The 26,131-nt window shown below is 37.4% G+C and overlaps 1 protein-coding gene across 2 annotated transcripts in view; it reads right to left on the bottom strand.

Annotated features, from left to right (window-relative positions):
* Nucleotides 1-26,131, bottom strand: part of LOC129727781 (MLX-interacting protein) — a 63,396-nt gene that overhangs the window by 27,050 nt on the left and 10,215 nt on the right. Inside the window, exons 3-5 of one of the 2 annotated variants that reach the window (XM_055685956.1) lie at nucleotides 11,468-11,574; nucleotides 691-764; nucleotides 516-635 (exon numbers count right to left, since the gene is read on the bottom strand). In XM_055685956.1, coding sequence (XP_055541931.1) covers nucleotides 516-635; nucleotides 691-764; nucleotides 11,468-11,574 — 301 coding nt within the window. Of the gene's footprint in view, nucleotides 1-515; nucleotides 636-690; nucleotides 765-882; nucleotides 1,486-11,467; nucleotides 11,575-26,131 lie in introns of those variants that run through there. The other variant, XM_055685957.1, reaches the window with a different exon arrangement.

Here is a 26,131-nt window from a genome sequence, read left to right as displayed (position 1 = left end):
GATTTCGCAATTTAGCGAAGAATCACGCTGTTTTCAAATGAACAGATTAAATCCGGCTCACCTCGAACGGTAATGGTGATGAATTTGTGTATAAAGTAAATACCATATAACACGTAAAACACGAGAGAAACCAGACCTATCTGGTTTGTGCTTTTTTTTCGCAAAAATTTCAAGTCATTCGCCCAAACACGTGCATTATCTAATTTCTACTTGTCACAGAATCGCTAATAAATGAAATATTCCTTAACTCATCTTGCCGCTCGCGGTCTTATCTATATTACAGTCTAACTCAATCCACAGCAGCAGGGCCGGATTTAGAAGCTGGGGGGCACGGGGCAAATTTGTTTGTGAGGCTCTCTTTTCTTAAAACATTTAGAGGTAACGTTCTGGAAAAATGGTCGCCCTAGGACTAGGGGGGCCCCTTCAATCGGGAGGCCCGGGGCATTTGCCCCCCCCCCCTCAAATCCGGGCCTGCACAGCAGATCACTGCGCCAATAGATATTACCCGTACTCACCGTGTCTGTAATGTTAGTCGCTCCAAGGGCTTTGTTCACGTAAAATCGGCGCCACTTTTTGTACTCTGCCTTTATAACATTGCACTTTCGTTTCCAGTATTTTCCTTCGAGTAAAATGGCCTATAAGAGGTGTAAAGTTAACCATACTATTTAACCAATAAATATAGTAACATACCTGAGGTGTGTTATGAATATCTACGTCTAGTGGAGAAGCAAATTGACAGACTAGAGTTTTCCTTTTCATGACAACTGTAACAAAAAGAAAAATACTTTTTATTCAAACAACACACTTTCTCGTTGAGCTAAACGACATTTTTTTTGTAGAAAAACATAAAAATTATAGTTTAAACAAAAACAATATAATTACCAAACGGAAACGCCTCTTTTGGCTTTTCTTATATCTGGAGCGTCTCATAACGCTAAATTCAGGAACTTTTTTGCCCATTTTAAGTATCATATGTGATGAGGAAAAGTTTCTTACAGTATGCACTAAGATCTCCACTCAACAAAAGTCACTTAAGGCAGAGAAACCTAAAACTAATACTAAACACTACTCGTGGCACACTGAACTATCTATCGAATAGTTGATTTTTGAGCTTTTTAGAAAAAAAAAACACAAACGAACGAAACCACCCACAATCCTCTTAAAATTAAACAGACAGGTAGTTTGCTTTTTTTTCTGCAGGTTACAAACGGTGAATGTTTTCCCGATATAAAACGATTAGGAAAACCTAAAACTAATGCTTAAACCTAGACACTAGCCGCCTTTTCAGAACTGCTCCGATTAAATTTATGTTATCAACTTTTCTCGGTGAAATGTAAGTCGAAAGACAACACCTCCACAATCTAAAACTTGGCAGAAATCCCGTGGCAATATTGTCAGAAAATTATCAGTGAACGTGCACCAAAATCTTGGACCTTCTCAGCTTCTGCCCAATGAGCCTCCAATCAGCTTCGGTAGACGCGAATAACTGAGCTATTCTACTGTGATAGAGATGGGTTTATTTCCTGTTCCCTGCATGACTGTACCTCATTGAACGATTAGTGCTGCTCTGCCGTATCAGGGCTAGCTAGCCCAAGTAAAGCAGTACCTGATAACGTCCTTACAGTACAGCGCCCCGAGGTAGTACCAGTTGTTTCATCACCATCATCAGATGGTGGTGGCAGACGGTAATCATCCCATACACATTATCAGCTCGATGAATGTGTGCAAAAATCGACTCATTTTCAGTTTGAGTTATGGTACCAAGTCCATGGGTAGGTAATCTTTATGGTTAAGGTATCTTAGCAAATGAAAAACGTTTCTTTGGACACGAGATTTTCTTCTGAACTTAGGCATTACTTAAAATTAAACTAGAAAAAGAAGTTTAGTCATTACACGGAGAACGTGGCTAAATTGGGCATGTACGAAAAGTCATATCCTAGTAAATAAAAACAAAAAGTTTGTTTTGTTTTGTTCTGCGTCTGATGAATATGCCATAAAAGTAACAAAAATCAAGTGTATTTTTTTTGACTTTTCCCGCCTTTAATTGCAACAACAGCGCTATCAGATTGATAAGACGTCAAAATACGTAGATGATTTTTTCTCAGAAAGCTTTCATGTAGCGATGAGTATGGTGAAACTAGAGATACTCAGAGGGAGAGATATGCGGTGAGCCAAACGAACCGTCAAAATTGGAGCCAAACGAACAAGAAAGTTAACACCACATTGAGAGGTATTGCAATCAGGTACAAAAAAGAACGTGTTCATTTCTATACGATTTTTTGTTCTATTGCCAATGAATGAGTGATTTTTACCCGGAGTTCAACAAACCTTGTGTATAGGTAACAAAATAAGTGAAGGTGTATAAAATAAACATAAGCATAAAATATATCACCTTAACAGTTTTTGCGAAGCACTTCACTATTCTTAAGGACTTTCACCGTCACCACCGATTATACAAGTCGAATGTTAGTCAACATTGCGCTTTGAGAAGAGATCTGGCACCTCTGACATATGAAACCCAGTTGCCGAATTGGCGATTTTTTTCACCGCGAATCTCTTCCTCTGAGTATTTCTAGGTGAAACAGTATGTAAACAGCAGGAATACTATATGTGCAGATTTGCTGCGAAATGCAAATGTTTATCAATTAGCAGATATTTGTAGTTGACAAGCCTCCGTGTGTTTTACGTAAATTTCCTCAAAATAAGTGAAGTTTTACGTAGACATGCGAGCGAAATTTTCTCGATCTTCGGTCGAATCATTTCCGGAAATGTAGTTTTGCCGTTTACCGATTGTTTGAAAAAGAAAAAAACCTAAATTAATACACCTAGGGGTGTGATCTGGTCTTTCTCATACAAAATCTATTATATGTTAAAATCTATTAGCACATACGTTTTAACTCTTGGAATAAATTACAGCCTGATAATAATAAAGAACAATTTTTTTTTTCGATAAACATAATAATATTTTGGTAACCAACTACGCAACTGTATTCGACTGTTGGGTATTTTAGAAACCGGAATGATGCCTGAAGATCGGGAATGGGCCTTAGAACTGTAGGAAACGGTTGAAACGCATGGTAAATGCCCAAAGGTGTGAGTCCTGACTAGAATTAAAATTCGATATTTTCTCGTCTCAGGAATATGCTACTACAACTACCCCCTGAATAATAAAACAAAAAAGCTTTCAACGGCAGCGACAACTGTATGTCGTATACAGTAAGGTCGCTTTTTACGGTTTTTTTTACGCGGGTTGCTTTCCTCCATTACTCAAAAACGGTACAAGATATCGACCTCATTTCAATCACGTTCTCCGTATTAGGCCACGAGTGATCATATATCAGTTTTTAAAAACAAATCACAATTTTTGGTGTAAATACTCAAAATTTAAAATATTGAATTTTGGTCTCTAGATTGTCCACTATCATATTCAAACGAGGTTTTAACGTTTTAGGACGGTTTTCTTTGTTATATTTGCAACTCAAAAAAGTCGTTTTTTACGCGGACCCATACAAATTTGGAACGCATCCCCCGCGTAAAAAACGACCTTAGTGTATATGAACGACTGTCGATATGTTCTAGATAACCCACTAGCACTAACATCGGCAGGTGCCAGTACTATGCTCATCCAACGCCGCGTACGGTCGGTGTAGACAATAAGAGGTAAACAATGTTCAAAAACTTAAATAATAGTTTTTTACCTATTTTAATATGAACTATGCCTACAAAAACTACATTTTCGTGAACGACAAATTAAGAGCTTTCGATTGATGTATATATCATTGTTGTCCGATTCATTTGAAGCGAAATCATTTTCAGAGATGGCTTGACTCAGTTTTCTGAAAATTTCTCAGAAATTACTCAACCAAAAATTACCACAAATTGGATTTCGAAACCACAAATTAACCACTAAATATTTGTGCTAAAAGAATTAAGAAAAAATACTTTGTCAAGCCATCTTGAAATGAGCAAATATAAGCTTTGATTATTTTGTTGGCTTCAGTCAATTCCCGTGACATTCTAGATTCAATCTAGACGGTTTTAATCCGAAGCCAGGGACAAGAATTTCCAGATCGATTCGACTCATCTCGATTCTCGATCACCAACCCGTGGTGGAAATTTGCACGCATGCTGACAGCGAAGGGGAAAAAAGGAGCTGACCTCCTCGGAGAAAAGCCTAGGCTTTCTGAGCGTCGTCTGTTTCCTTGGTTAGAAGCGCCTCACGACAGCATCTGTTTCAGAGCGATCCACGGAGGCCGGAAAAAATGTCGATTTTTCATGTCAATATTTTTGATGTTTTGCATTTTTCCGAAGATTCTCACACTATGAATGACCTTTTCCCAGAGTTTAATGACCATCGGTCGAGTTATCGATTTTTGTTCGCACTTTGAATGTTGCTATATTAGGCAATTTCGATGATTTTCATGTTCGAAAATCAAAATTTTTAACTGAAAATACCTGTAACTCCCTTAGTCTTGATCCGATTTTGATACAACCAATTTTATTTTGAAGGGATATTTATGTCATTTTTGGTGGATTTTTAAGACTTGCCAAAAAACAAACAATTTCTCAACCCAGGTAAAACATATTGCAGAGAGCCAAAAAACATGTATTTCTTATTTCATTTCTACCGTAGAATCTTGTGAAACGATTCGGAATGATCGGATAACCAACAGCCAATGGAAAATTTACTGTACTTTTCAGATTTTTGGGTCCCGATTTGCACATCGTTGCTCATAGGGAGATATTATTAAAAATAAAAACTATGGAGACGTATGGTGGTCATTTGTAAAATACCCAGTTTCGTATATTTAAACGAAATGATTGCCTGGGAGGTATACATGAAGTTTTTTTTCAGAAGTCTCAAGCAATTTTATATAGACTTGTTGACCGCTTTCAGTACTACAAGATGTATGAAGAGAGGCAAAAATTGAATTGATGAGAAAAAAATATATCGTCTTGTATATTTAGAATGACTTCAAAATAAACTACCATGCGATCTAATATTTTTCCTTAAAAGACCTTAAATTTATCGTAGAAAGAACTTGAATCAGTCAAACGGCTTAAAAGCTACAAATTTTTCAAAAAAAAAAATAAGTTCAAATATTTCGATTTTTGGACCACCCCAATTCATAAAGGATTACCCTTAGAACCAAACAAAAAATACGAGACTATTTTTTTTTTCGATAAAGAGCAAAAAGGGGAACCACTCCGATATTCATCCTAGCACCTATATTCTTCTCATCGCTCTTACCATTGCTCTTAGCTTACTGGACTGAATCGATCGATCTCATGGTGTTAGAAAAAATTGAAAATAGGGTCAAAATTCGTGAAACGGATCACCAAAAATCGCGATGTCTAATTTTTTCAAATAAGAATTAAAAAATTCAAGAGTTTCACTCGGGAAGTTGATTTTCCAATTTTTATTGAATTTAACGCCTCCATAGCTGGTCTCGAGGTATGATGCTGGCCCAACAAGCCAGTTATCGTAGGTTCGAGTCTCGGCTCGGGAGAAACTGTCAGTGTCAGTAGGATCGTAGCGCTAGCCCCGCAATTGTCCTGTACACTCAACAGTTGGCTGCGAAGTCTGTGTATTATGAACAGAAGGTCAAGTTCCGAATCGGAATGTAGCACCAAGGCTTTGCTTTTTATTGAATTTGAGTAAGTTTTCAATTGTTATTGTCATTTGAAATTTAGGTCAAAATTGTTTTTAAATAGACATAGCTTTAAAAATATTGAATCGAATCTGATCAAAAAAATATTTGCCGCATTTTCTGAGGCGAAAAATCTCTGGGATCACGCTTTCCATTGCGAAAGAAGGTAAAGCCGTTGGAGCCGGTCCATTAAGGTCCATTACCTTTTTGGTCGAGGAAAATAAGGAAAGTTTGAATTTATTTTTAAGTGCATAGCACCATTTTCATTGCATCAAAGTGGTATTTTCCTGAAAGTACAGTTTATCAACATTAAAAAAATACGTTTGATATTGAGATATACCATATATTACTGGAGTAATGGCCGTTGACCCGAAACGCTTTTTTTTTCACACAGGCTTGCGGTGATCCTGGTAGAGACTCAGCGGGTCAACTGAATTCAAAAAACTCATATTATTTCATTAGTTTAGAAGTGTACCGCGTCCTTGAACGATCGCTTTTATGAGTATTTTGTTTTCAGTGCAAACTGGAACCTTTTTTCCCAAAAAATGCACGTTTTGAGCGTTAAAATTTGCATTAAAAAAATTTTTGCGGCAAGATGTAACTGTACAAAAAGCGATTGTTCAAGGACCGGCGAATTTAATAACGAAAATTTAAAAAAAAAGACGAAGAAAATCGGTTCAGTAGTTTTCCCGCAATCAGGATCACGGCAATGTCATTTTTTGAGAAACAACATTCCGAGATAAACGCGTATAAAGCTCCAAGTTTATTTTATGCGGCCGTGGCGGGGCGCGCTGCAAATCATTCAAACTTTCTCCTTATTGCTCAGATTTTCATGAAAATTTGTGAAAATGTTCTCAAGATGTTGTACTTCAAGATAATGAAATAATTTTTTTTTCAATATTTTGGAAACTAAAAAGGTATATAACCCCTTAAGCGGATTTGTAACCTTTTACCTAGCGTATTGGTCGAAGTTGTTTATATCAAAAGGGGGTTCCGTTTTGATTTAGAATTCGGGACTGTTTCCCCTCTGTTACCGATTCACGGTGTACAGGATACTTCCGGCCCAAACATCATAGAAGGAAACGCGGTTTCAGTATCGTTTTGTAAGTTTCGCGTTCTTCTCGGGCTAGTAGCCGGAATCATTCTGTTACAAGATCTCAGCGAGAAATAATTCAGCTTGTTTTGTTTTTGTAGTTTCGTAAGGTTGTGGTTATATTTTAAATTTTCCAACCTTATGTAAGATTTTCACGAATCCCCCTCTCCCCTTCGTAAGCATTCGTAGAAATTTGTCTCTTCTCGAAAAAGGTCCCCATGAAAATTCAAGCTCGTGCAGTAGCCTACTTCTCAGAACCAGGTACAGTCAAAAAATTCCATTCCCACAGACAGACAGAATTTCGAAGTAGCCTTCTACTGCGTAGTCTGAGAAAAATTACTTTCTCGTTATTCCTTCGTCGAAATAAACTACTGATACTAGACACCTTGTTTCCCGTGAAGAATCGAAATTATAGGAGACAACACCGAATCTCGAAGTCCAAGACACTTGGTTTCAAATATAAAACGATTTCGACATTTTCATAAGGACAATTTTTGTGCATTTTTAACGGTCGAAAAAGTGAAACTTTGACCGCTTTGAGTCTGCACAGCCCGCAGTGCGAATTAGCTGAAATTTTACAGGAGGAATTTTTTTTTCGAGAAGAAGCTTCTAAATTCTACTGCTTACCAAAATTTTTCTTATACCTTCGATTGGCACCCTATCAAACAATAATTCAGAACCCAGGAATTAATTTACAAACAAATATTTAGACCAGCAATGTTATATGCAGTCCCCATCTGGACAAGTTGTTGTACAACCAGAAAGAAGATGCTTCAAAGGATTCAGAATAAACTTCTGAAAATGATATTGAAGCGTCCTCGCTGGTTTATCACGAATGAACTAAACAGGCTTACTAATGAGGAAACATTAGAAAATATGTCAAACCACCGACAAAAATCGTTGCAATCCTCAAGTACACGATTAGCTCACTTTATAGTCAGTAAGATAGGTGTAAGATTAGATTAAGGTTTAATTTAAAATTCTTTTTTTTTTCTTGACAAGTCGGTTTTTAATCTTCCTACAAATATATTCACTTAACTGCGGAAGTAATTACAATCTTTTAATGAAATAAAAAATAAAATATATGTAACAGTGTTGATATGTCACCGTTTGTGGCAGAACACACAATATAAATTCTGAATAAAAATTAGTAAATAATTAATTAATCACAAAACATCTCCTCCTATTAAAAAAAAAAACAACCCAAGAAATCAGGAAATCTGAATATAATTACCCGGAGTTCATAAATTAAATTAATGAATGTCGAATGAAGTTCTGAACAAACGTAAATCAAAATCTGATTTCAAAGAAAAATTTAAATTTCATCATAGGTCAATGAAAATATTTTTTTTAAATATTTAAATAAATAGGTGATTTGGAACATTTCTTGAGAAACATTTCAGTTATTTACCACGTAGAACTTGCAAATATGAAATATAGCGTTCAGTGAGATTAATTTTGAATAAAAAATCATGGGATTTTCAAAAGTTTAAAATCAATGATAATGATAAGAAATAAAAATCGATTAAAAATACTACATATAAGCCAAACATGCGTAGAATGGCAGATAGAACCTACTTTTGAGAAAACTTATAATTTAGTTCGATACACTTTCCCCAGTGATTGGCGCAAAACTCTTCAAGATAACCATCAGTTGCAGCCTCCACCTCTTCATTGTTAACAATTTTTAAAAAATAAATGGCACAATAAAATGAGCTATATCTGATGAATAAGATGTATGTGGAAGTAGTTCGAACTTTGAATCATTGATTTTGACCGACGCAATAACCCATGTCCAGTGTGGCCACTCTACCGGGAAAACGGGAAAAAGCCGGGAATTTCAAATCACCGGGGAAAAAATACGGGAAAATCGGGAAATTAAGCTTCACGCCGGGAAAATCATCCTCCTTTATGTCTGCCGTTTCATTTTTTCCACAGTTTCTGAGGAAATGTCAACATGCAAAGCTGTTTTTTTGCACGATTACCTAACTGTGATGATTCTGCCGATTAAGGGAAAGCTGGTTGTTGGTTTCAGCCAAAGTCGACAGCGGCTTCGCAGCAAGATCTGCGTCAAATAAAATCTTGGATCGATGGATGAATTTATTGTTCCGTAACATATATTGTCAGATTTTTAAAAAAGTCAAAAAGTAATCAGCGTCGCGGGAGGCGTATTGAAACTTCTTGTGAATAGTGTTCGACATCGCATCGGGTAGAATCCGGTCAAAAGTTAGATAGGACCGGAAACTTCGAGTCTCGATTTTATTTCGCACCGGATCGAAACGGAGCTACCCGGTTTGTACTTCTCGAATTTTGATATGATTTTAATCACAAGCAGCATATTTAATTGCATTTGCAAGTGACATACTTTAAAGAGAATGTATCAAATATTTTTAACAAACTGTGTTCGTCTGTCATGTTGCAGAAACTAGGTCAATATCTGCTGAAATTTCGTTAATAATATAAATAATCAAGACTCTGTTATTTACAACATTCTCCACATTAAGTGTTTCGCAGAAAAAAGTAGTTTTTTTATTCTGTGTTCGACCTTTTCACTACTGAATTTTGTTGGGGAAAGTCGCCACGCTTTTTCTCAGATCTCAGATTTTTTCTGTATCAAAAACAAACAGTAGCTAATAATATTTTTTTTTTTCAAATTGTTTATTCAGAGTGTCAGTTGTATTTATTTTACGGACCATGAGAAAATTTCATATACATTCCATTGGCCCCAGTCCGAAAATTTTGTAAGTCCCATGACCGAAGTTTTTCGAAAAAAAAATGTTTTGAAAGAACAAATCTCAACGTTTCATGCATTTTGCAAAATGCACCTTGACAGTTTCATGTGTATTTTTTCTCGCACTCTGAGGCTCTTCTTCCCAAAGTCCGCTTGAAATTTCGCCTGAGGACATTTTTCAAAAAGACAAAACCTCTATGTCCCTACGCTTTAATTTATCCCATGCATTTCATTGGCATCCTGATACAGAAGCATTGCAAGCTCGAGAGTAGGTTGACTGAGAAAGATCAGAAGGAAGCAAGAAAGCGCGAAAAGACGAAGATTGTCAACGATTTGGCGATAAAGACTGCGAAAATTGTGCAGCAGATCACTATGAACGAACGTCGACAAACAGCTAAAAACGATGAAGGAGAAATGTTTTTCATAGTTTTGTAACACTATTTTTGCAAGGCATAAATAAGCATGTGAAAATTAATTTTTTCCTGATTTGTTTTAAAAATAAAACACCGGGAAATTTTATAAAATATCATCGGGAAAACCGGGAAAAAACCGGGAAATCGAAAATTGATATTGAGTGGCCACCCTCTGCCTTGTCCATAGTTTTGACGAAATTTCTCTTTTTTTTTTATTTTATCATGGAAACGCTTCGGTAAGTTTGCAAAACACTCGCCATTGATTGTTTTTTTCATTATGACGATAATTAGAAGAAATTCCACGCGCATCTCAGAAAACCGATGTCATTCGGAAGCCAGTTGATATAACAATTCTCGCCTGCTTCGGATGCGATTTCCTTTGTTCAATCTATGGATTTAAATGGAAACTGTTTTTCAAGCAACCAACGCCATCTTTGGCTTAGGTGAAGAACTACTGATACTACCCCCGTACCCGACATGAGAATAGATATATCAGAGAGAGAAAAGGGTTATGTAGTGTGTAAACTAATAGTGAATCTGTTCGTTTTACCTATGTGAACGGTAATTTGGACCTTATTCCAGTGAACGGTATCTACAGTTCGCTTAACGAGGTTAAAAAAAAATAAAATAAGTACTTTCGAACAAATCGGTTGGATTATGCAATGAGCGTTCCGACAGCGCTTCGCCAAATCCAAGTTGAACCGGAAATATAAACAAATTCATTATCAAAATCCGCACGATGGAGATAAGCAAAAATCGGGAAAAGCCGTAATCGCTTCATGATAGCTTATTCGTTTATTAACATGATTGAACGCAATTCGCACGAGAATTGCTTGAAGTGCTGTCAAAATGGTTATTGAATCAAGTTCATCTCGAATGGTAAAAGAGAGTTCTTTCTAGAAAACAGTTTTGTCCCATTGGTGAAACGATCAAATAAAACTTCAAACAACGCTTATTAAATTAGCATTAGCATTAAAGTTAGTATTACTCCGTGTAATCCTCTAATTTGATGATAGTCTATTATTTTCTAGCTCTGCTGAATAATACCATTTACCGCCTAGGTGAAAAGATAAATTTACATTTCATTAGTTGAATAGACTACTTTTACATATTTTTCTGCTAATTTTTACTCATGCAATTAGAGCATAGCAAGTTGAAAAAAATTATATCTACATGAAACATGTGAACGAATTCGCTTTTTGTATGATTTGACGCACATGCACACCCAAGATTAGATTTATACATTCGATGGCAATCTCCGCTATCATCGCGCTGCACCAGCTTGCACTGTTGCTGCATGTGCGAAAACGAGGTATAAATTACAGCAACTTTTGCTGCCACACGGGCAGAGAATCTTCGCGGGACCGTTATCAGTAGCTACAGCCACATCCTAGCCGACCGACCGACCGAGCGAGGGTGTGTTTATAGTTTAGGCGGTTGCTTTTGTTGATCGACTGCCTCTCTTTAGGCAACAATGAAGGCAGACCGTAATTGAGCACTTGACTCGTCTGCCGGAGCACAGTGTTTGTAAAGGTTTCCGCTAGGGACTTGACAATAAAAATAGAAAAGCCATACTTACACTGCATATACCAGCATCGCCAGATAACGTTGTTTAGGCGGATCTTCTCCTTCCACCGCAATCGAATACCCTTGAACGGGTTCCATTTCGGCGACGTTAGCTTTTGCCTGCAAGAGAAATAGGAAAATGGTTAACTGTTTTATTGTGGACCAATATGATTAGGCTACTAGGTGGTAATTCGGGGCAAAAGTTCGACTTGGTTACCAAGTGCCGCATTATTAAAAAAATTGAAAATTTGTTTTTTAATCTAAAAGTTTTGTTTAAAAAATAATGCTCAAAACTTTTACATCGCATTATACTGAATAGTTTGCATTGAATGAAATGCATTTGTTATGAATAAGTGCATTTATGACAACCCGTGAATGAGGTTAATCATTCTTTTGGCTATTTTGGCCTTAATTTTTTTTAATCAAAAACCAACAGAAGTTAAAATCCTTTGCATTTGCTCCCTGCTTTTTTCTTAAATTAAGATCCTATTCTTGAAGGAAGCATATCTATTTCGCGTTGAAACTGCGAATTCGAATGAAACTTTCAGCATCTGCTGATGTGTGTATCGAAAGTTTCTTGGCAACATATGAGTTTTTTGCAAGTAGCTACAAAAAGTGGAGTTGTATATAGTTGTCACTTGTGGTTCTTCGGGGACATTTAGCAAACTGTAAAAAGCAACTAAAAACAACATAGAAACCACTGGGAACTCATTTTAGGAGTATACTAAATTTTAGGAGTATACTAAATGTTGACTATCGTTACATAGTTACATAGTATAAATAGTATAATAGTTACATAGATACTCATAAATTTAAAAATAAAAACAAATAAAAATGCATACAAGAGTCGATTGCAATCGAAGTCCAATTATTTATCGAATTTTACGTACTAACGATATCATGAATATGTAGGAATTCTGATTTAATAACGCCTGGTGGTAGGCCACAAAGCAGCACCCCGGAGTATCGACACTGAAAACAGCAGTATGACGATGACATCGTCAACTAATGTAGAATGAACGGTGTCATGACAACCAATCTGAATTTGATGACGTGATAGTTTAGATGGAGATAGTAATGTTCGCCCATACAAAGCTTGGCCGCGGTTGATGGTTTGCCGTGCGCGACGTATTTTTTCTCCACTCAAACTAATACACTAGGTTGTAGTCGAGTTAGTGAGTAAACAACAATTCCGCAAGCACTTACACATTAGAACAAACAAACAGCAAGTAAGAGCTGCGCACGGCTTTGGTATTGGACGGAGGCAAATCGCGATCCGGCAATAAGGCAGGGAACACCCAGCGCCGTGCCCCTTTTAACGTGCGCGTGCTTCCTGACAAACTTATAGAATGGCACGCTTGCGGCGAGGTAAATGCAGAGCGCTGGCATACCAACTATAGAGTGTCTGACCTTCAATCGCGAAAACTTGATGAGTTAATACCTGCCGTTACGAAGGCAAACAGAATCATTTGCTAGTGATAGAATTAAGTCGCAAAACAAAAAGTCACACACAGATTGCTCTGGAAGTTGAGATTTTATTGTGTTGGTCTTGGAGACTATTGTTTACAGAGGTATTGAAATTTTATCTAAATCGCTTATCGCCAATTATGGACGCTAATTTTCAATCAGTGGATTAGCGGTTTTGCTTAATTTTGAAGCTTTGGTGTTTCGCTAAAAAGTGGCAAACCATGGAAATGTTTTGCGGAAAAATTGCCTCAATAATTTCTTTTTATAGCCTGTTAATGAAATTCGGAGACTCGATGTGCCATTTTGAACGGTGTTTCTTACGTTAAAAAGACTTTCACAATCATAAATATGTATCGATATGTAGGAAGTTCGTTTCAGAATATTTTCTCTAAGTTAAAAAATGAAGTGAACTCTAATAAAAACAATATTTTATTGCTCCGTAAACTTTAAATGAGCTTTGCTCCTTTTTATTCTTTTTACATTAGCAAAATCAAATGGTTTGAATATGTGTGTGTTCTCAACTCATTGAGTAGTTTGTAATTTTTATTTGTTTAAGATTCGAGAATTTATTTATCTCTTTTATTAGTACCTAAACAACTGGATTACGCACGACGAGATATTTTTAAAAAATACGCATCTGACAACCGATGCCTGTCTGAACCTTGCCTGTCATTCTACACTGATCTTTTTTGAGAGACGTCAATTTGATAATGCCCATAACTGTTATTGTTGCTGTTGGATAATTGACGCTAAACATATAAAATGTCCAGAATTGTTGTTGACGGCACGCATGAAAACTGGTCGTTGCACAGTAGAAGCCCATAGGCAACAAAAATTGTGTACGTATGGAATGTAGGTTCTATTTCACCAAACATCTTGGAGGAAATTGATAATAAATTCAAAGTGACCAGATTCAATACAATAATAATAAGAAGAAGCCAAGTTACGTTCGTTCACACCTATCATTAATAATCAAGATAAATTAATGAACGCCATTTGTCACTACTTGTGAAACAGAATTTACCAGCTCACTAGTTTATACCTTGTACAGATTCTATATCAATTTTTTAAGGTGAATGATAACAAGGGAAAAACAGTCGCTCGTACCCTAAGTGGATCCTAGTGTGCGTCCAAGCTGCTTTCAAACGAGGCGACATTGTGCTATGCGGCAAAGTAAATTGTTTACTTTGCGACTTAGCAGCAAGTAGTTCAATAAAGTTGATGTGTATATAATAATAACAAATTTGTTTTGGAATAAATTGTACACAGCGCTTCGCGACGCCATTAGTTATGGATGTGTGAAAAGATTTATTATTTTTAGTTTTCGCTCTAACCAATGACTCCTGGGTACAATACCGAGCAGCGTCGTTCGGATAAAACACATTGAACGAACATAAATAAGACTGAAAACATAACCTATAAAAAACGGATTATTGAAGATTTTTCTCAGGTGCTTTTTTGCGACAACCCGACGGAAGATGTGATCACGATCCGTCGAGGAAATGTGATCATCCATCACATTTGTGCACAGCTCTTCACATTGGTGTTCAGTTTTGAAAAGAATTTTGTGCAAAAAAATTCAAAACAAAAATAAAGCGAAAATTGTAAAAAATATAAAATGGCGATCAAACAGAATTTAGAAGAGTTCTCAATCAATCTGTACGGAAAAATTTTATCTTCAATTGCCATGTACATTTTGTTTATTGACCCAAAAGCGACCTCTACAACATTACAGCTCAATCGGGCATGATTTATGGGTGCCTCAAAGCGGTCAGAGTTGTGTTTTTTGAAGAAGAATACTTCTCTCAGGAAGTTCGGCTACATAGGGATGTGAAATGAAAATCTAAAACCGAAAAAAGTGAAAACTATGTCCAATTTCAAATGCTAATAAATCGGTTAGTATTCGATGAATTTACTTCGTTCTTGCAGCAATAGATTGGAAAATCTTCTAAGATTCTTCCCAAAATAAGATAATTGTAATTTTATTATTCACACTATTGTACTATTGAAAATAGTCAAGCCTTGTCAAAACGAAAAATTCGACCTCTGATTGGTCGTTATATGCTTGCTTCCCAAGCACGGTCGACAGGATCATATACCTTGCAATTGAAAACATGCTATTTGGCCTATATAAGAGCCTGTTTCAGCCGGAGCCGCTCATAATAGTTCTAGACAGCGACAGCAGCAGACGTCTTTCCTTAGCAGCAGCACTAGCCCTGTGGTTGGTCACCACGTCTCAGGAGCCGCGCGGTTTTTCTCAGCCTGTGTCGCCAGACAGCCATTATTCCCCCCGTGTTGGGGCAGCATGAAGATTGCCATCAAGAAATCCAATTTCGGAAATCAAAATACCTTTTTCAAGGCAAATAAACAAGTCATTGAAAGTTAATAATTTTTGTCAACGCAAGCAAGCACACTGTGTTGCATCCTAGCAATTTAACCCTTTCCCGCTCATGGTGACTCTAGAGCACCAAGAATTATAATCATCTTATCTTGATATAAAATAGCTTGTTGTGCTTACGATTGTTCCATAAACTTTTATATGCTGCCTCAGAGCATCACTGGGCATTTTCTTCAAAATACTGCAGTTGACAGTAATTTTAGTTAGTCTACAAAGTGTTCAGCTTGAATTTTCTCGAGAAGCTATAAATTTTAATGATAAACCTTGTGAGCGGGAGAGGGTTAAATTTGTCGCACCCGTCTAATTTACTGAATGTGAAATAGCTTCCACAGTGCAGTGCAGTGTATCTTAATTACCCCAATGTTAGGGCAGCTCAAAGGTTGTAATTAGCAATCGATTTTGAACCGCAACATGCTTTTTTCAAGGCAAATAAAAAAATAATTGAAGGTTAATAATTTTCTGGCATCAAAACAAGCAGACATTCTGTGCGGGATGCAATCAAATTCTGTTGTAGTTGTCTAATTTTTACTTTTACTTTATTTTTACTGTAGGGGCAGCGCAAAGGCTGCGATCAGCATGACCAACTTTGAATAACAAACTGCCCTGTTAGACCGCATTCACAAAGACAGTTAGTTCGACTATGCAGAGCTAATATGAAGTCGATTCAATCAATCAGCAGTAACAGAATTTCGTCGTCGGCCAGTTGCAAAGTTGCAACATGATGCAACACGCAACAGCGAGCAAACGAAATCGCTTGATGTTATAAAACCGCAATAAGATACGGGTTAAAACCGTTGCGTATGTGAGAGCACCATCGGTGTTTATTCGCTGGATACGAAAATCAAATGCGAATTGTGGAATAATTCGTCTAAAGAACATAAGGAAATGGTAAACCTGAACTGAAAGGCGTGGCCTATTACGTAGCACCCTTCGGCTATAAAAGAGTGTTTCTGGGAAAACTAGCTACATTCATTAGTCGGAAGGTGAACTGGATGGACCGTCCACAACGTTGACAGCAGTAACAGCAGATATTGGCACTCAGCAGTAACAGACCATAGCAGCGGGTCGCGCCTGTGGCTGCCTTCAAATTAAACAAATCACTTGCCCTGTGGTTGGTCACCACGTCTCAGGCCTCTGCCAGGCTGAACGCCAACGCGAGCGATCGGGCGAGATTTTTGCGGTACATCAGCCGGCACTTCCTTTAATGGAAAAGTAGGATCATTTTGTTTAGAAGAATATTACTGTCGGTAATATTACAGAGACGCGATTGCATCATATCCGATATGGAGTTAAACAATTGTTATTTTGAGGACAAATAAAACACTTAATTTGAAGAGTTAATAGCTTTGGGTACCAGTAGCAGTATGGTAACAGCCTCAGCGGTAGGTGCAGCCGTTACTTCCCTAAGGCCGATGTAATAAGGAAGTAAATGGAAGCGGCACGGCGAAAAAGTTCGGGTGTTCTTAGACGCGCGTCATTTTTCGTACGATAGCGGCGGTATTAGCGGTAGATGCATTTGCCAACACTTACTCCAGTAAAGCCGTGTCTAATTTTCAATGTGAAAACACCTTTCTATTGTGTTGGCCGTGCTCATTAGGCCTCTGCCAGGCTAAACGCGATAAGCGGCGCGAACCGGTTGCGGTCGTGGCTTTGCACACAACCCTCCTGTGATTTTTCCAATAAATATCGAAACATCAACTGCAACAATATGTTCTACACTGACGGATCACTTCTTGATGGGTCCACTGGCTTCGGTATTTTCAATAACAATTTAACCGTCTCCCATAAGCTCGATAATCCTGCTTCTGTTTACGTCGCAGAATTGGCTGCAATTAAGTACACCCTAGGGATTATCGAAAAAATGCCCACGGACCATTATTTCATCTTTACGGACAGTCTCAGTTCCATTGAGGCTCTCCGATCGATGAAAGATGTTATTTCCTGGGGAAAATACGGGAACATCTGAGTGCTTTATCCGAAAAATCGTTTCAGATTACCTTAGCGTGGGTCCCTTCTCACTGCTCGATACCGGACAATGAGAAAGCGGACTCTTTGGCTAAGGTGGGCGCAACAAACGGTGATATTTATGAAAGACCAATTGCTTTTTATGAATTTTTCGCACTTGTACGTCAGGATACGATCATCAGTTGGCAAAATGCTTGGACCAGAGGGGAATTGGGAAGGTGGTTACATTCCATAATTCCCAAAGTATCGACGAACCCGTGGTTCAAGGGGTTGGATGTAGGTCGGGATTTCATTTGCGTGATGTCCCGGCTTATGTCCAATCACTATAGATTTGACGCGCATCTCCGTCGTGTTGGGCTCGGGGAAAGTGGTATCTGTGCCTGTGGTGAGGGTTATCACGACATAGAGTATGTGGTTTGGTCATGCCCTGTACACCGTGACGCCAGGTCTAAATTAATAGCTTCCCTGCAGGCCGAAAGTAGGCAGCCGGCTGTTCCTGTTCGTGATGTCTTGGCGAGCCGTGACCTATCCTACATGTCCCTTATATACGTTTTCCTGAAATCCATCCACGCCCCAGTTTAATCCTATTCCCTTCCGCCTACATCCAACCAAACGACAAGAACACGTTAAGACCCCGGATCCGGAAACAGCAACTAGACCCGCACGATACTCTCAGGTCCCGAGGGAGAAAACCCAATATGCCAGTCCGTAATATCTTGGCCCAGCAGCGGAACATATTCAATATGCTGCTTACCTATGGCGATGGAAAACCATCAAACAACAAATCAGTGCTTTTAATGCAAAACATTCTAGCTTTAAGTTAGATTTAGTTTCAGCTCGTAGTCGGCAGCGAGGATAAAAAATTTGCTTTTAGTTATTAAGATACTTTAGAAAGTAAGCTACCAGATATAATTGGCGCCGTTAAACATTAAATTGTATTTGTGCCGTGTCAAATAAATTATAGATGAAGAAAAAAAAAAAGTTTAAAATATATAATGAGTGTTTAACTGAATATTTGTCCAGCTGCTAAAAACATAGCATTGCAAACAGAACAGCTCTTTGTAAATATTTTCCTCAACTGGTTGCACTAACACAATCGTACGTAAAAAGGTCTATGCTAAGATTACTTGTGGTTCAAAAGATACAAGCAATTTTAACAACATTTTACCCTATTTTCAACTGCGGATTGGAGAAATAGGGGACGCCCGGAAGTTCACACTCACCGCCATTTTTAAGCTTCGGGTTAGTAATACAAAACGGTGGAAGAGTTACTCGTCCGACTCATCAAAACTTATGTCGTTTTCGTTTTCGCAGTGTAGCTACACTCGGACTACACTTTTAACACCGTAAATGTTTTATTTCACTTTCCGGACTACACTTTTTCTGTCCCGGACTACACCCGAAAAAAGCAGAGTGTACTGTAGGGAGTTACCAACACATTCACACGTATGTATCAAAACTGGTTTGTTTTGGTTCTCGTTCCACGTGGTAAAGTGTCAGGTGATTTTTTTTTTCAGCACAATTGCGAGATGGCCATATGAAATGAAAACGAGACAAAATGACGATGGCGATAATGACCAAAACAAAACAAATTGACAGCTATCCCTATTATCACGCATACCAATGCAACTACACTGAAAATGTTTTATTCGAAGCTGCAAAGTGTAGTCCGAAAAAGTGTAGCTACACCGCGAAAACGAATTCGACATTAGAGAACAAGCGTCAAACTTTTTTGTTGTGCATTGCTTGAGTGACGCTATGTTTTTGTGAATTCTAACTATTTTCTTTTCTCAGCTCCAAGAACTTATTCGGCTAAAAAGGTTTGGATGCCGTGTTCGAATTTGGTTATTTTTTTTATGACATAAATTCATTAACTAGTTTCGCCAGACTTTCAATGTCGCATCGATCAGTGGTCAAACAATGGTATGTATGGGAAAAATGGCACCATTAAAATTGCAGATACGGTCATGTACATTTTGTTTACTGGGCGAATAAAGTGACCTGTACAAAACTTCAATCTTAATGTGTAAAATCAGATTATTTGGGTAATATTTTGAAATGGAAAAAAAAACTTTTATTTTCTATTTTTATGCCTTGAATGTTTCATCTTCTTCTTTATGAAATCACTCTCAACAATTTCATTGGACTAATCAATAAATCGTTTTGGTTTCTACAATATTTTCAATCATCTCTGCCATTTTTATACAAACCTTTAAAAAAATTTAGTCATAATTGAAACAAAATTGACTAACAGCACAAAATGGCATCTCTAACCTGTAGGATCATTTGTGCAAAGTTTCAGCTAAGTCAAAAATGGTCGATCAAAATCGTTTCACTATGTTCCTTGGAATTGCACTACACTACTATACTGTCACCTGAAGCATAAACATCACAAATGTTATAGGACTCTTTAGCTAATGTGACACTGATATTTCCGGTGGCAGTTTAAAGATTGATAAATTCAATTTATATTCGATCGAAGGTCGATCAATTCATCGAAAAAGAATATACATTTGCCACCTTAAGATACTGAACTACAGAAGTGACAAATGAAAATCCTGCATTTAACGAAATGCAACAAAAAAATTGCATGCAACAAATGAATAGATAAATGAATACTCTGTTTAACCAAATAGTAATGCATATGTCGCTGATCTGAATGCCTTCAATAATAGTTCTGCAATGGATTGTAGGCTGCAAAAACTTGTTGAACTTTCCTGTTTAGTGACGTGTTCGGGTCTCTAACTCTCATGCTAATTAATAATAGGTATATGGAATCGAATTCAAGCAGGTAACTCGTGCAACGTCATATCGCCTGAAAACCAGTTTCGGGTACCTACCTGATGTAACTTTTTGAAAACGATAAGCTTTACTTTTTATGATAACCAGTACAATCTTATCAGTGTTTTTTATTTTCTTAATTTCGTTTCCCAGAAAGACCCGAAGAAAAACGTGACGTGGAGCTAGCTAATACTTACAATCTGAAAACCGTTCTGATAATTTGTTGCTCAAAATCTGGCGAGGCCAAATTAGGTGAATTTACAATCAATTGTTGTGTGATGTTTTTCACCAGCTTGAGTTAGAATATCCTTATCTAATCGTTCGTCATGGCGTTTAAACGCAAACGCGTTTTCTATTGTAAGTTCGTACGTAATAAGAAACTTTCCTAAAAGCATGCAACATTTGGCAGGGGTTTAAAAAGCAGGTTCCGCACGAAAACAGTAGTTCAGCAAAACTGCACAGCGTTCCTGATAGTATGAGATATTCCCATTTGAAATCCCAGTCTGCTTCCTCATTTGAGTGTTTCCGTTTTTTTTTTTGTAGGATCTGGACCACTTTGACCATTTTTTGACCGTTTGTTGTGGCTTTTATCGATATATAACAGCTTTCATTTCGCACTAGGAATATTTATTTTTATTCAAATGAAAAAAAAAAATCGCCATTCGCTTATTAGTGTGGTGATAATAGTAACCCAGCAGCTGCATATTAGTACTGATTAGCATTGATTATTCTTTTACAACTTTTCTAAGGTGTAACTTTTCTGAAAACTCGTTGACGTTCACATTTTAATGTACAGACGTTGTAATGTGCAGCAAAGAAAATGAAAGCAAAGAAATGTCATGTATGAACATGACATCTGAGGAGATATGACTTTTGTTTCGGATCCAATTTCGAAACAATCATGTAACCGATGACAGACTACTGTACGCGGAATTATATAAAATAATGTAACATATTTAAATCAGTCTAATTTCCCCAAAGATGAAAATTATCAACCAAAATACCCCACAACATATCAAACAATGTTGCCCTCGGGGTCACGGTTCTCCTGATCCTCTCAGAAAAACTGGAACCGAAAGTAGGAATTCAGCTCCACAACAGAACAAAGCAGTTCAACAGAACAAAGCAGGTGCAAGTTGCTGGGGCCGAATATAAGTGATCTTTCTGTTCACCTTCGTATAACCGGCAGCGAATCATCGCCGCAGACACACTGATTACCACTCGTGTGCTGTATAGTGATAACGATTTGTTTAAACTTTGCCACTATCGCTGCGCAGACGGGCTGTTGTGTGAGTATGGAATAAGCCGATAACCTATTGATCCCCTCGGAACAGTGTGTGAGTGTGTTGGAAACGGCGCGTCGCATTCCGGGATAGTGTATTTACGTTATGACGACGGAACGAGAGCGGGGACTAAAGCACATGTTATGCGAGGATCAGCGAAAAATGAGACCATTGAATGCAAGAAGTGCACGAATCCTGCACTGCACTTTGAAACGTAGCGTAATTTAACAAAAAGCATGTAGTGATAAATGTGTTCTCCTATGGGCATTGAACTTAATCGGGTAAGAAATCAGGGAGAGTAAGAAAACTCACGTTCATAGCTCGAATCGTTGATAGAAAGCAAATCAGGACATGGACAGAATTCGACCAACTCTTCATAGTAGTTTATTTCAAAAAACCAAAAGAAGGATTAAGATATAAATCTGGCCTTCACAAAAATGTCGACAATCGCCTCATAACCTTTCTCTACTGGAAATCGCGGTGTGCAGACAGGAAATGATCTTTTTCAAGTGCACGCAAGCGGCTAACTTACCCAGCATGGCCACTCGGTCAATGCGTGCAATTACATCATCGTCATCTGAGAAGGGGCCGGAATCGAAGCCTCGCGCGTGTACTCGACGAAAAAAAAAGAGTATGGTAAATAACAGCTGTTACTATCAGTGCCTGTTCGAATTGATGGCGTTATGCTAAAGGCCATGTGGACGGTCAGCCCTGTTTATCGCGTCAACGAAAAAAATAATTACAGAAGGAGTCACATTCGAGTATGCGAAGTGTGTTGGTGTCGCGCAGTAATCGAAAATTAATTACATACGATCCATGTGTGTACTGAAGGGCTAATCGGATCAATCAAACCCAAAAACGATGTGCTCGCTTAGCAACAAGCTGTGCAGCGTTGCTAATTATGTACTTGGAAGTAATTGACTAAAGACGGAAGCTCCGGCAAATATAAAACATTTTCCAGCTGATGATATTATTCAATTAAGAATGATTCTGATTTGATGATACAATAGACCTTAAATATAATAGGAATGAATAAACTTCACCTATCAGTAGCATTGTTTTGTGCGAAAACCGGAATTCGTTTCTTTCTTCCGACAATGGAATTCGTTCGCTATTATTGTTTTATCAGTCAGTCCAAACCTAGCGGCCCATTAGAATACTGATACTGATTATTTTCTTTATCAATTGAAAAGCGTAACTATAGACTGTTAGACGGCTTTTAATCCTGGCTACCCGGACTGTGATGCGAAAACACTTAATGCTGTTGAAGTTTTCACGTGGGTTTCAATGAACACTACTTTTTGGCTTTTTATAGCGATTTCAAAATTATGCAACAGTACCTACAATATTTTTTACATCAGACGGTAGCGAAAACCACCTTAAGGGGTTATTTTTAGTTTTCGAAAAACCGAAAAAAAATTTATTGCATCATCTTTAAATACAACATATTGAGAACATTTTCACAAATTTTCATAAAGATCTGAGCAATAGGAAGAAAGTTAGAGCGATTTGCGGCGCGCCTCGCTACGGCCGCATAAGCTAAACTTGAAACTTTACACGCGATTATCTCGGAATAGTGTTTTAAGAAAAATGACTTTGCCGTGATCCTGATTGCGGGAAAACTACTGAACCGATTTCCTTCCTTTTTTTTAAAAATTTTCGTTATTAAATTCGCCGGTCCTTGAACGATCGCTTTTTGAAACATACAGTTACATTTTGGCGCAAAAAAAATTTTAATGCAAATTTTAACGCGCAAAAGGTGTATTTTTTGGGAAAAACGTTCCAGTTTGCACTGAAAACAAAATACTCATAAAAGCGATCGTTCAAGGACCCGGCACACTTCTAAACTAATGAAATAATATGAGTTTTTTTATTTCGGTTGACCCGCTGAGTCTCTATCAGGATCACCGCAAGCCTCTGCAAAAAAATAGTGTTTCGGGGAAACGGCCATTACTCCAGTGATAATTGGTATATCTCAAAATCAAACGTATTTTTTTGTTGTTGATAAACTGTACTTTCAGAAAAATACCACTTTGATACAATGAAAATGGTGCTATGCACTTAAAAATAAATTCAAACTTTTCTCATTTTTCTCGACCAAGAAGGTATATAACCCCTTAATAATGAAATAAAAAGGTATTTTACATTGAAAAAAATTTTCGGGTATTTCCAACTTAACAAACTCATAAATCATAAATCGTAGAAGTAAAGGTGGTGCATACAATTGGTGTGAAATATTTCCAGAAATTCCAAATATTCTGAAAAAAGTTTTTAACTACGGTTTTCACGAAGATGAAAATAGGAAAACCGACTTGCGCAATTCCAAGCAACAGACGATTTTGATCTACCATTTTTGATATGGGCTAAGAATGTCATTTTGTGATATTAGTATTTTTTTAATCATGACTGACTTTTGATTGGACGTTTGTAAAAATGGTTTCAATGAATAAACATATTTTTAGAATCAAAACGGTTTTTTTTTCACAACATTTATTTGACACGGCACAATACAAATTAATGTTTTACGGAGCCAATCAAAACGGTTTGTTCGATTGGCGTGATGTCTTTGGCAAAGCTTTAGATAGCAATGTAAAAAAAATGTTGAAAAAACTCAAAAAACGAATTATGAATTAAAAGTACACTTTCTAAGAATCTAAATTTTCGAAAACTACAAAATTACAACATTTGGCGTGTGGGTGTTTTTGCGGACAAGGTATTTTTCTATAGTGGTTTGACACTCCACCAAACTCTGGAAGGGTGGGAGGGCAAACAGATATTTCAATCATTTTTTTTCGGAATGATCTTGATGATGCACAAAAGCTAAAAAAGTAGCATTCGCAGAGATACATCAATGTTATGTTTCAAATTGCAAAAAAATAGGCTTGAGCCAAAACTTCTGAAGTGGCTTGAATTATATTTAACTTATCACCAACAAATAGTTAAATTTAACGGACAAAACTCAAATCCGATTCTAGTCGCTTCTGGCGTTTCTCAAAGTCTTGATGCTACATTCCGATTCGGAACTCGACCTTCTGTTTATTATACCGTACTGCATCAAATTTCGAACACTCAAGCTATGATGTAACTTCTTGTACTTAAAAATCAACGAAAAATAAATTTTCTCGTCGATCTTAAAGGTTTAATATGTAGGTTATTTTATTCTTGTAGCGATTAGGTGCTATTCATATAGATTCAAACATGTTTCGTTTACGAAATTAACGAAAATTTAGGATTCGGCTTTGATTCAAATTCCGAACATTTCAATGTAATCACTAAGAGATAAATAGGTAAAACGTCTCAACACTGACTGTCTCTTTTTTCAACGCCTGCTGGTTCCCTGGAAGTAGTCCTACAGTGAAGAGCTATACATCACTGGGTAAAGGGCATTCCGAGGAACAAAATGGTATATAGTAATCATACTTTTGATTATTCTACCTATATTAATGTTATCTTTATTCTGAAGAGTTCGAAGTTTGAGTCAAAACGGTACACAGACTTCGCAGCCTACTGTTGAGTGTACAGGAGAACTGCGGGGCTAGCGCTACGATCCTACTGACTCTAACAGTCTTCTCCCGAGCCGAGACTGTTGACTGTTGACTGTTTGATAATTTATAAGTGAAAGTTTGAGATTTGTCAGCAATTACCTAATGTAATCAAACTTTTGAAGCCATACTACATATTTTAAATTTATTAGAACGAAGAAATTTTTTTCGGGTTTTAAGAGGCTTTGTCTAATGTGGCATTTGCCTCTAAAGATTGATAATTGTACTTTGCAATTTGTCGAGATTTGTGACATTATTCCTGGAAGGATATTTTAACAACGTCATAGCGAATATTTTTACACAAAAACAAGGAGATTTAAGAAAGGTAGTCACATTTTGCATGTAAATTGATGCCTGAAAAATGTTTTCTACATTCTTTGCCCATTTTGGTCACGACTTGCGAGAAAAAAGGTCCCAATCCAGCCAATCCAGCAGACAACCAAGCTATTAGCCAAAAAACACAAAAGTTTGACTCATTTGCTGAGTGATGCCTGACATGAATTGACAAAGGCAACAACAACTCGGGTAACATCTACATAAGTAAACGTAGCATGGTTCCAGTTCTAGCAGCACAAAGTGTTACTGGACGCCCAACCCCGCATTTTTCCGTTCCTAATAAGGATTCTGTAAGGACATATACGTACAAAAATATGATATATATGAAGTAATAAACCGAACATTTCCCCTATAGACCGTTCCGATAATTATAAATACACTTACGATCAACCGTCATTTCAAATAACGTGCAGTATTCAACCAAACGTTGGCTGTGTCCTGTTGTTAACATCCAAAAGAAACAGATGCTGTCATTTTTTCTAACATTTAGTGCGAAATTTTGAAAATGCGTGGCCTCTCTCCCGAGCAAAGAAAGCGAATTGTGCACAAATGGGGCACCGTAAGTGGTCTTTCTATAAGAAAATTAGCCAGAGAAGCAGGTATAAGCGTCGGAGCAGTTCAAACCGCATTGCGGCATCCTTCGGTGTCAGTACGAGATGTGGCGAGAAAGCATGGAACCTCGGCGAGTAACGTTATGCGTGCCAAGGGAAGAATGGGTCTGCAGACCCGTCGGAAGCAGAAGCAGCCAAAACGAAATCCAAAACAAGCTGAATCTGTGAAACCGAGAGCTCGGAAGCTTTATGACAAACTTCTGACCAAAAAAATGGGGTGTGTTATCATGGATGACGAAACCTACATAAAACTGGACTATAAGACTCTGCCAGGACCGCAATTTTATACATCAC

This window comes from Wyeomyia smithii, chromosome 3, assembly GCF_029784165.1.
Source record: "Wyeomyia smithii strain HCP4-BCI-WySm-NY-G18 chromosome 3, ASM2978416v1, whole genome shotgun sequence".
Taxonomy (NCBI): Eukaryota; Metazoa; Arthropoda; class Insecta; order Diptera; family Culicidae; genus Wyeomyia; species Wyeomyia smithii.
The sequence above is the reverse complement of the archived record's forward strand: the minus strand, read 5'-3'. Positions and strand labels throughout refer to the sequence as shown.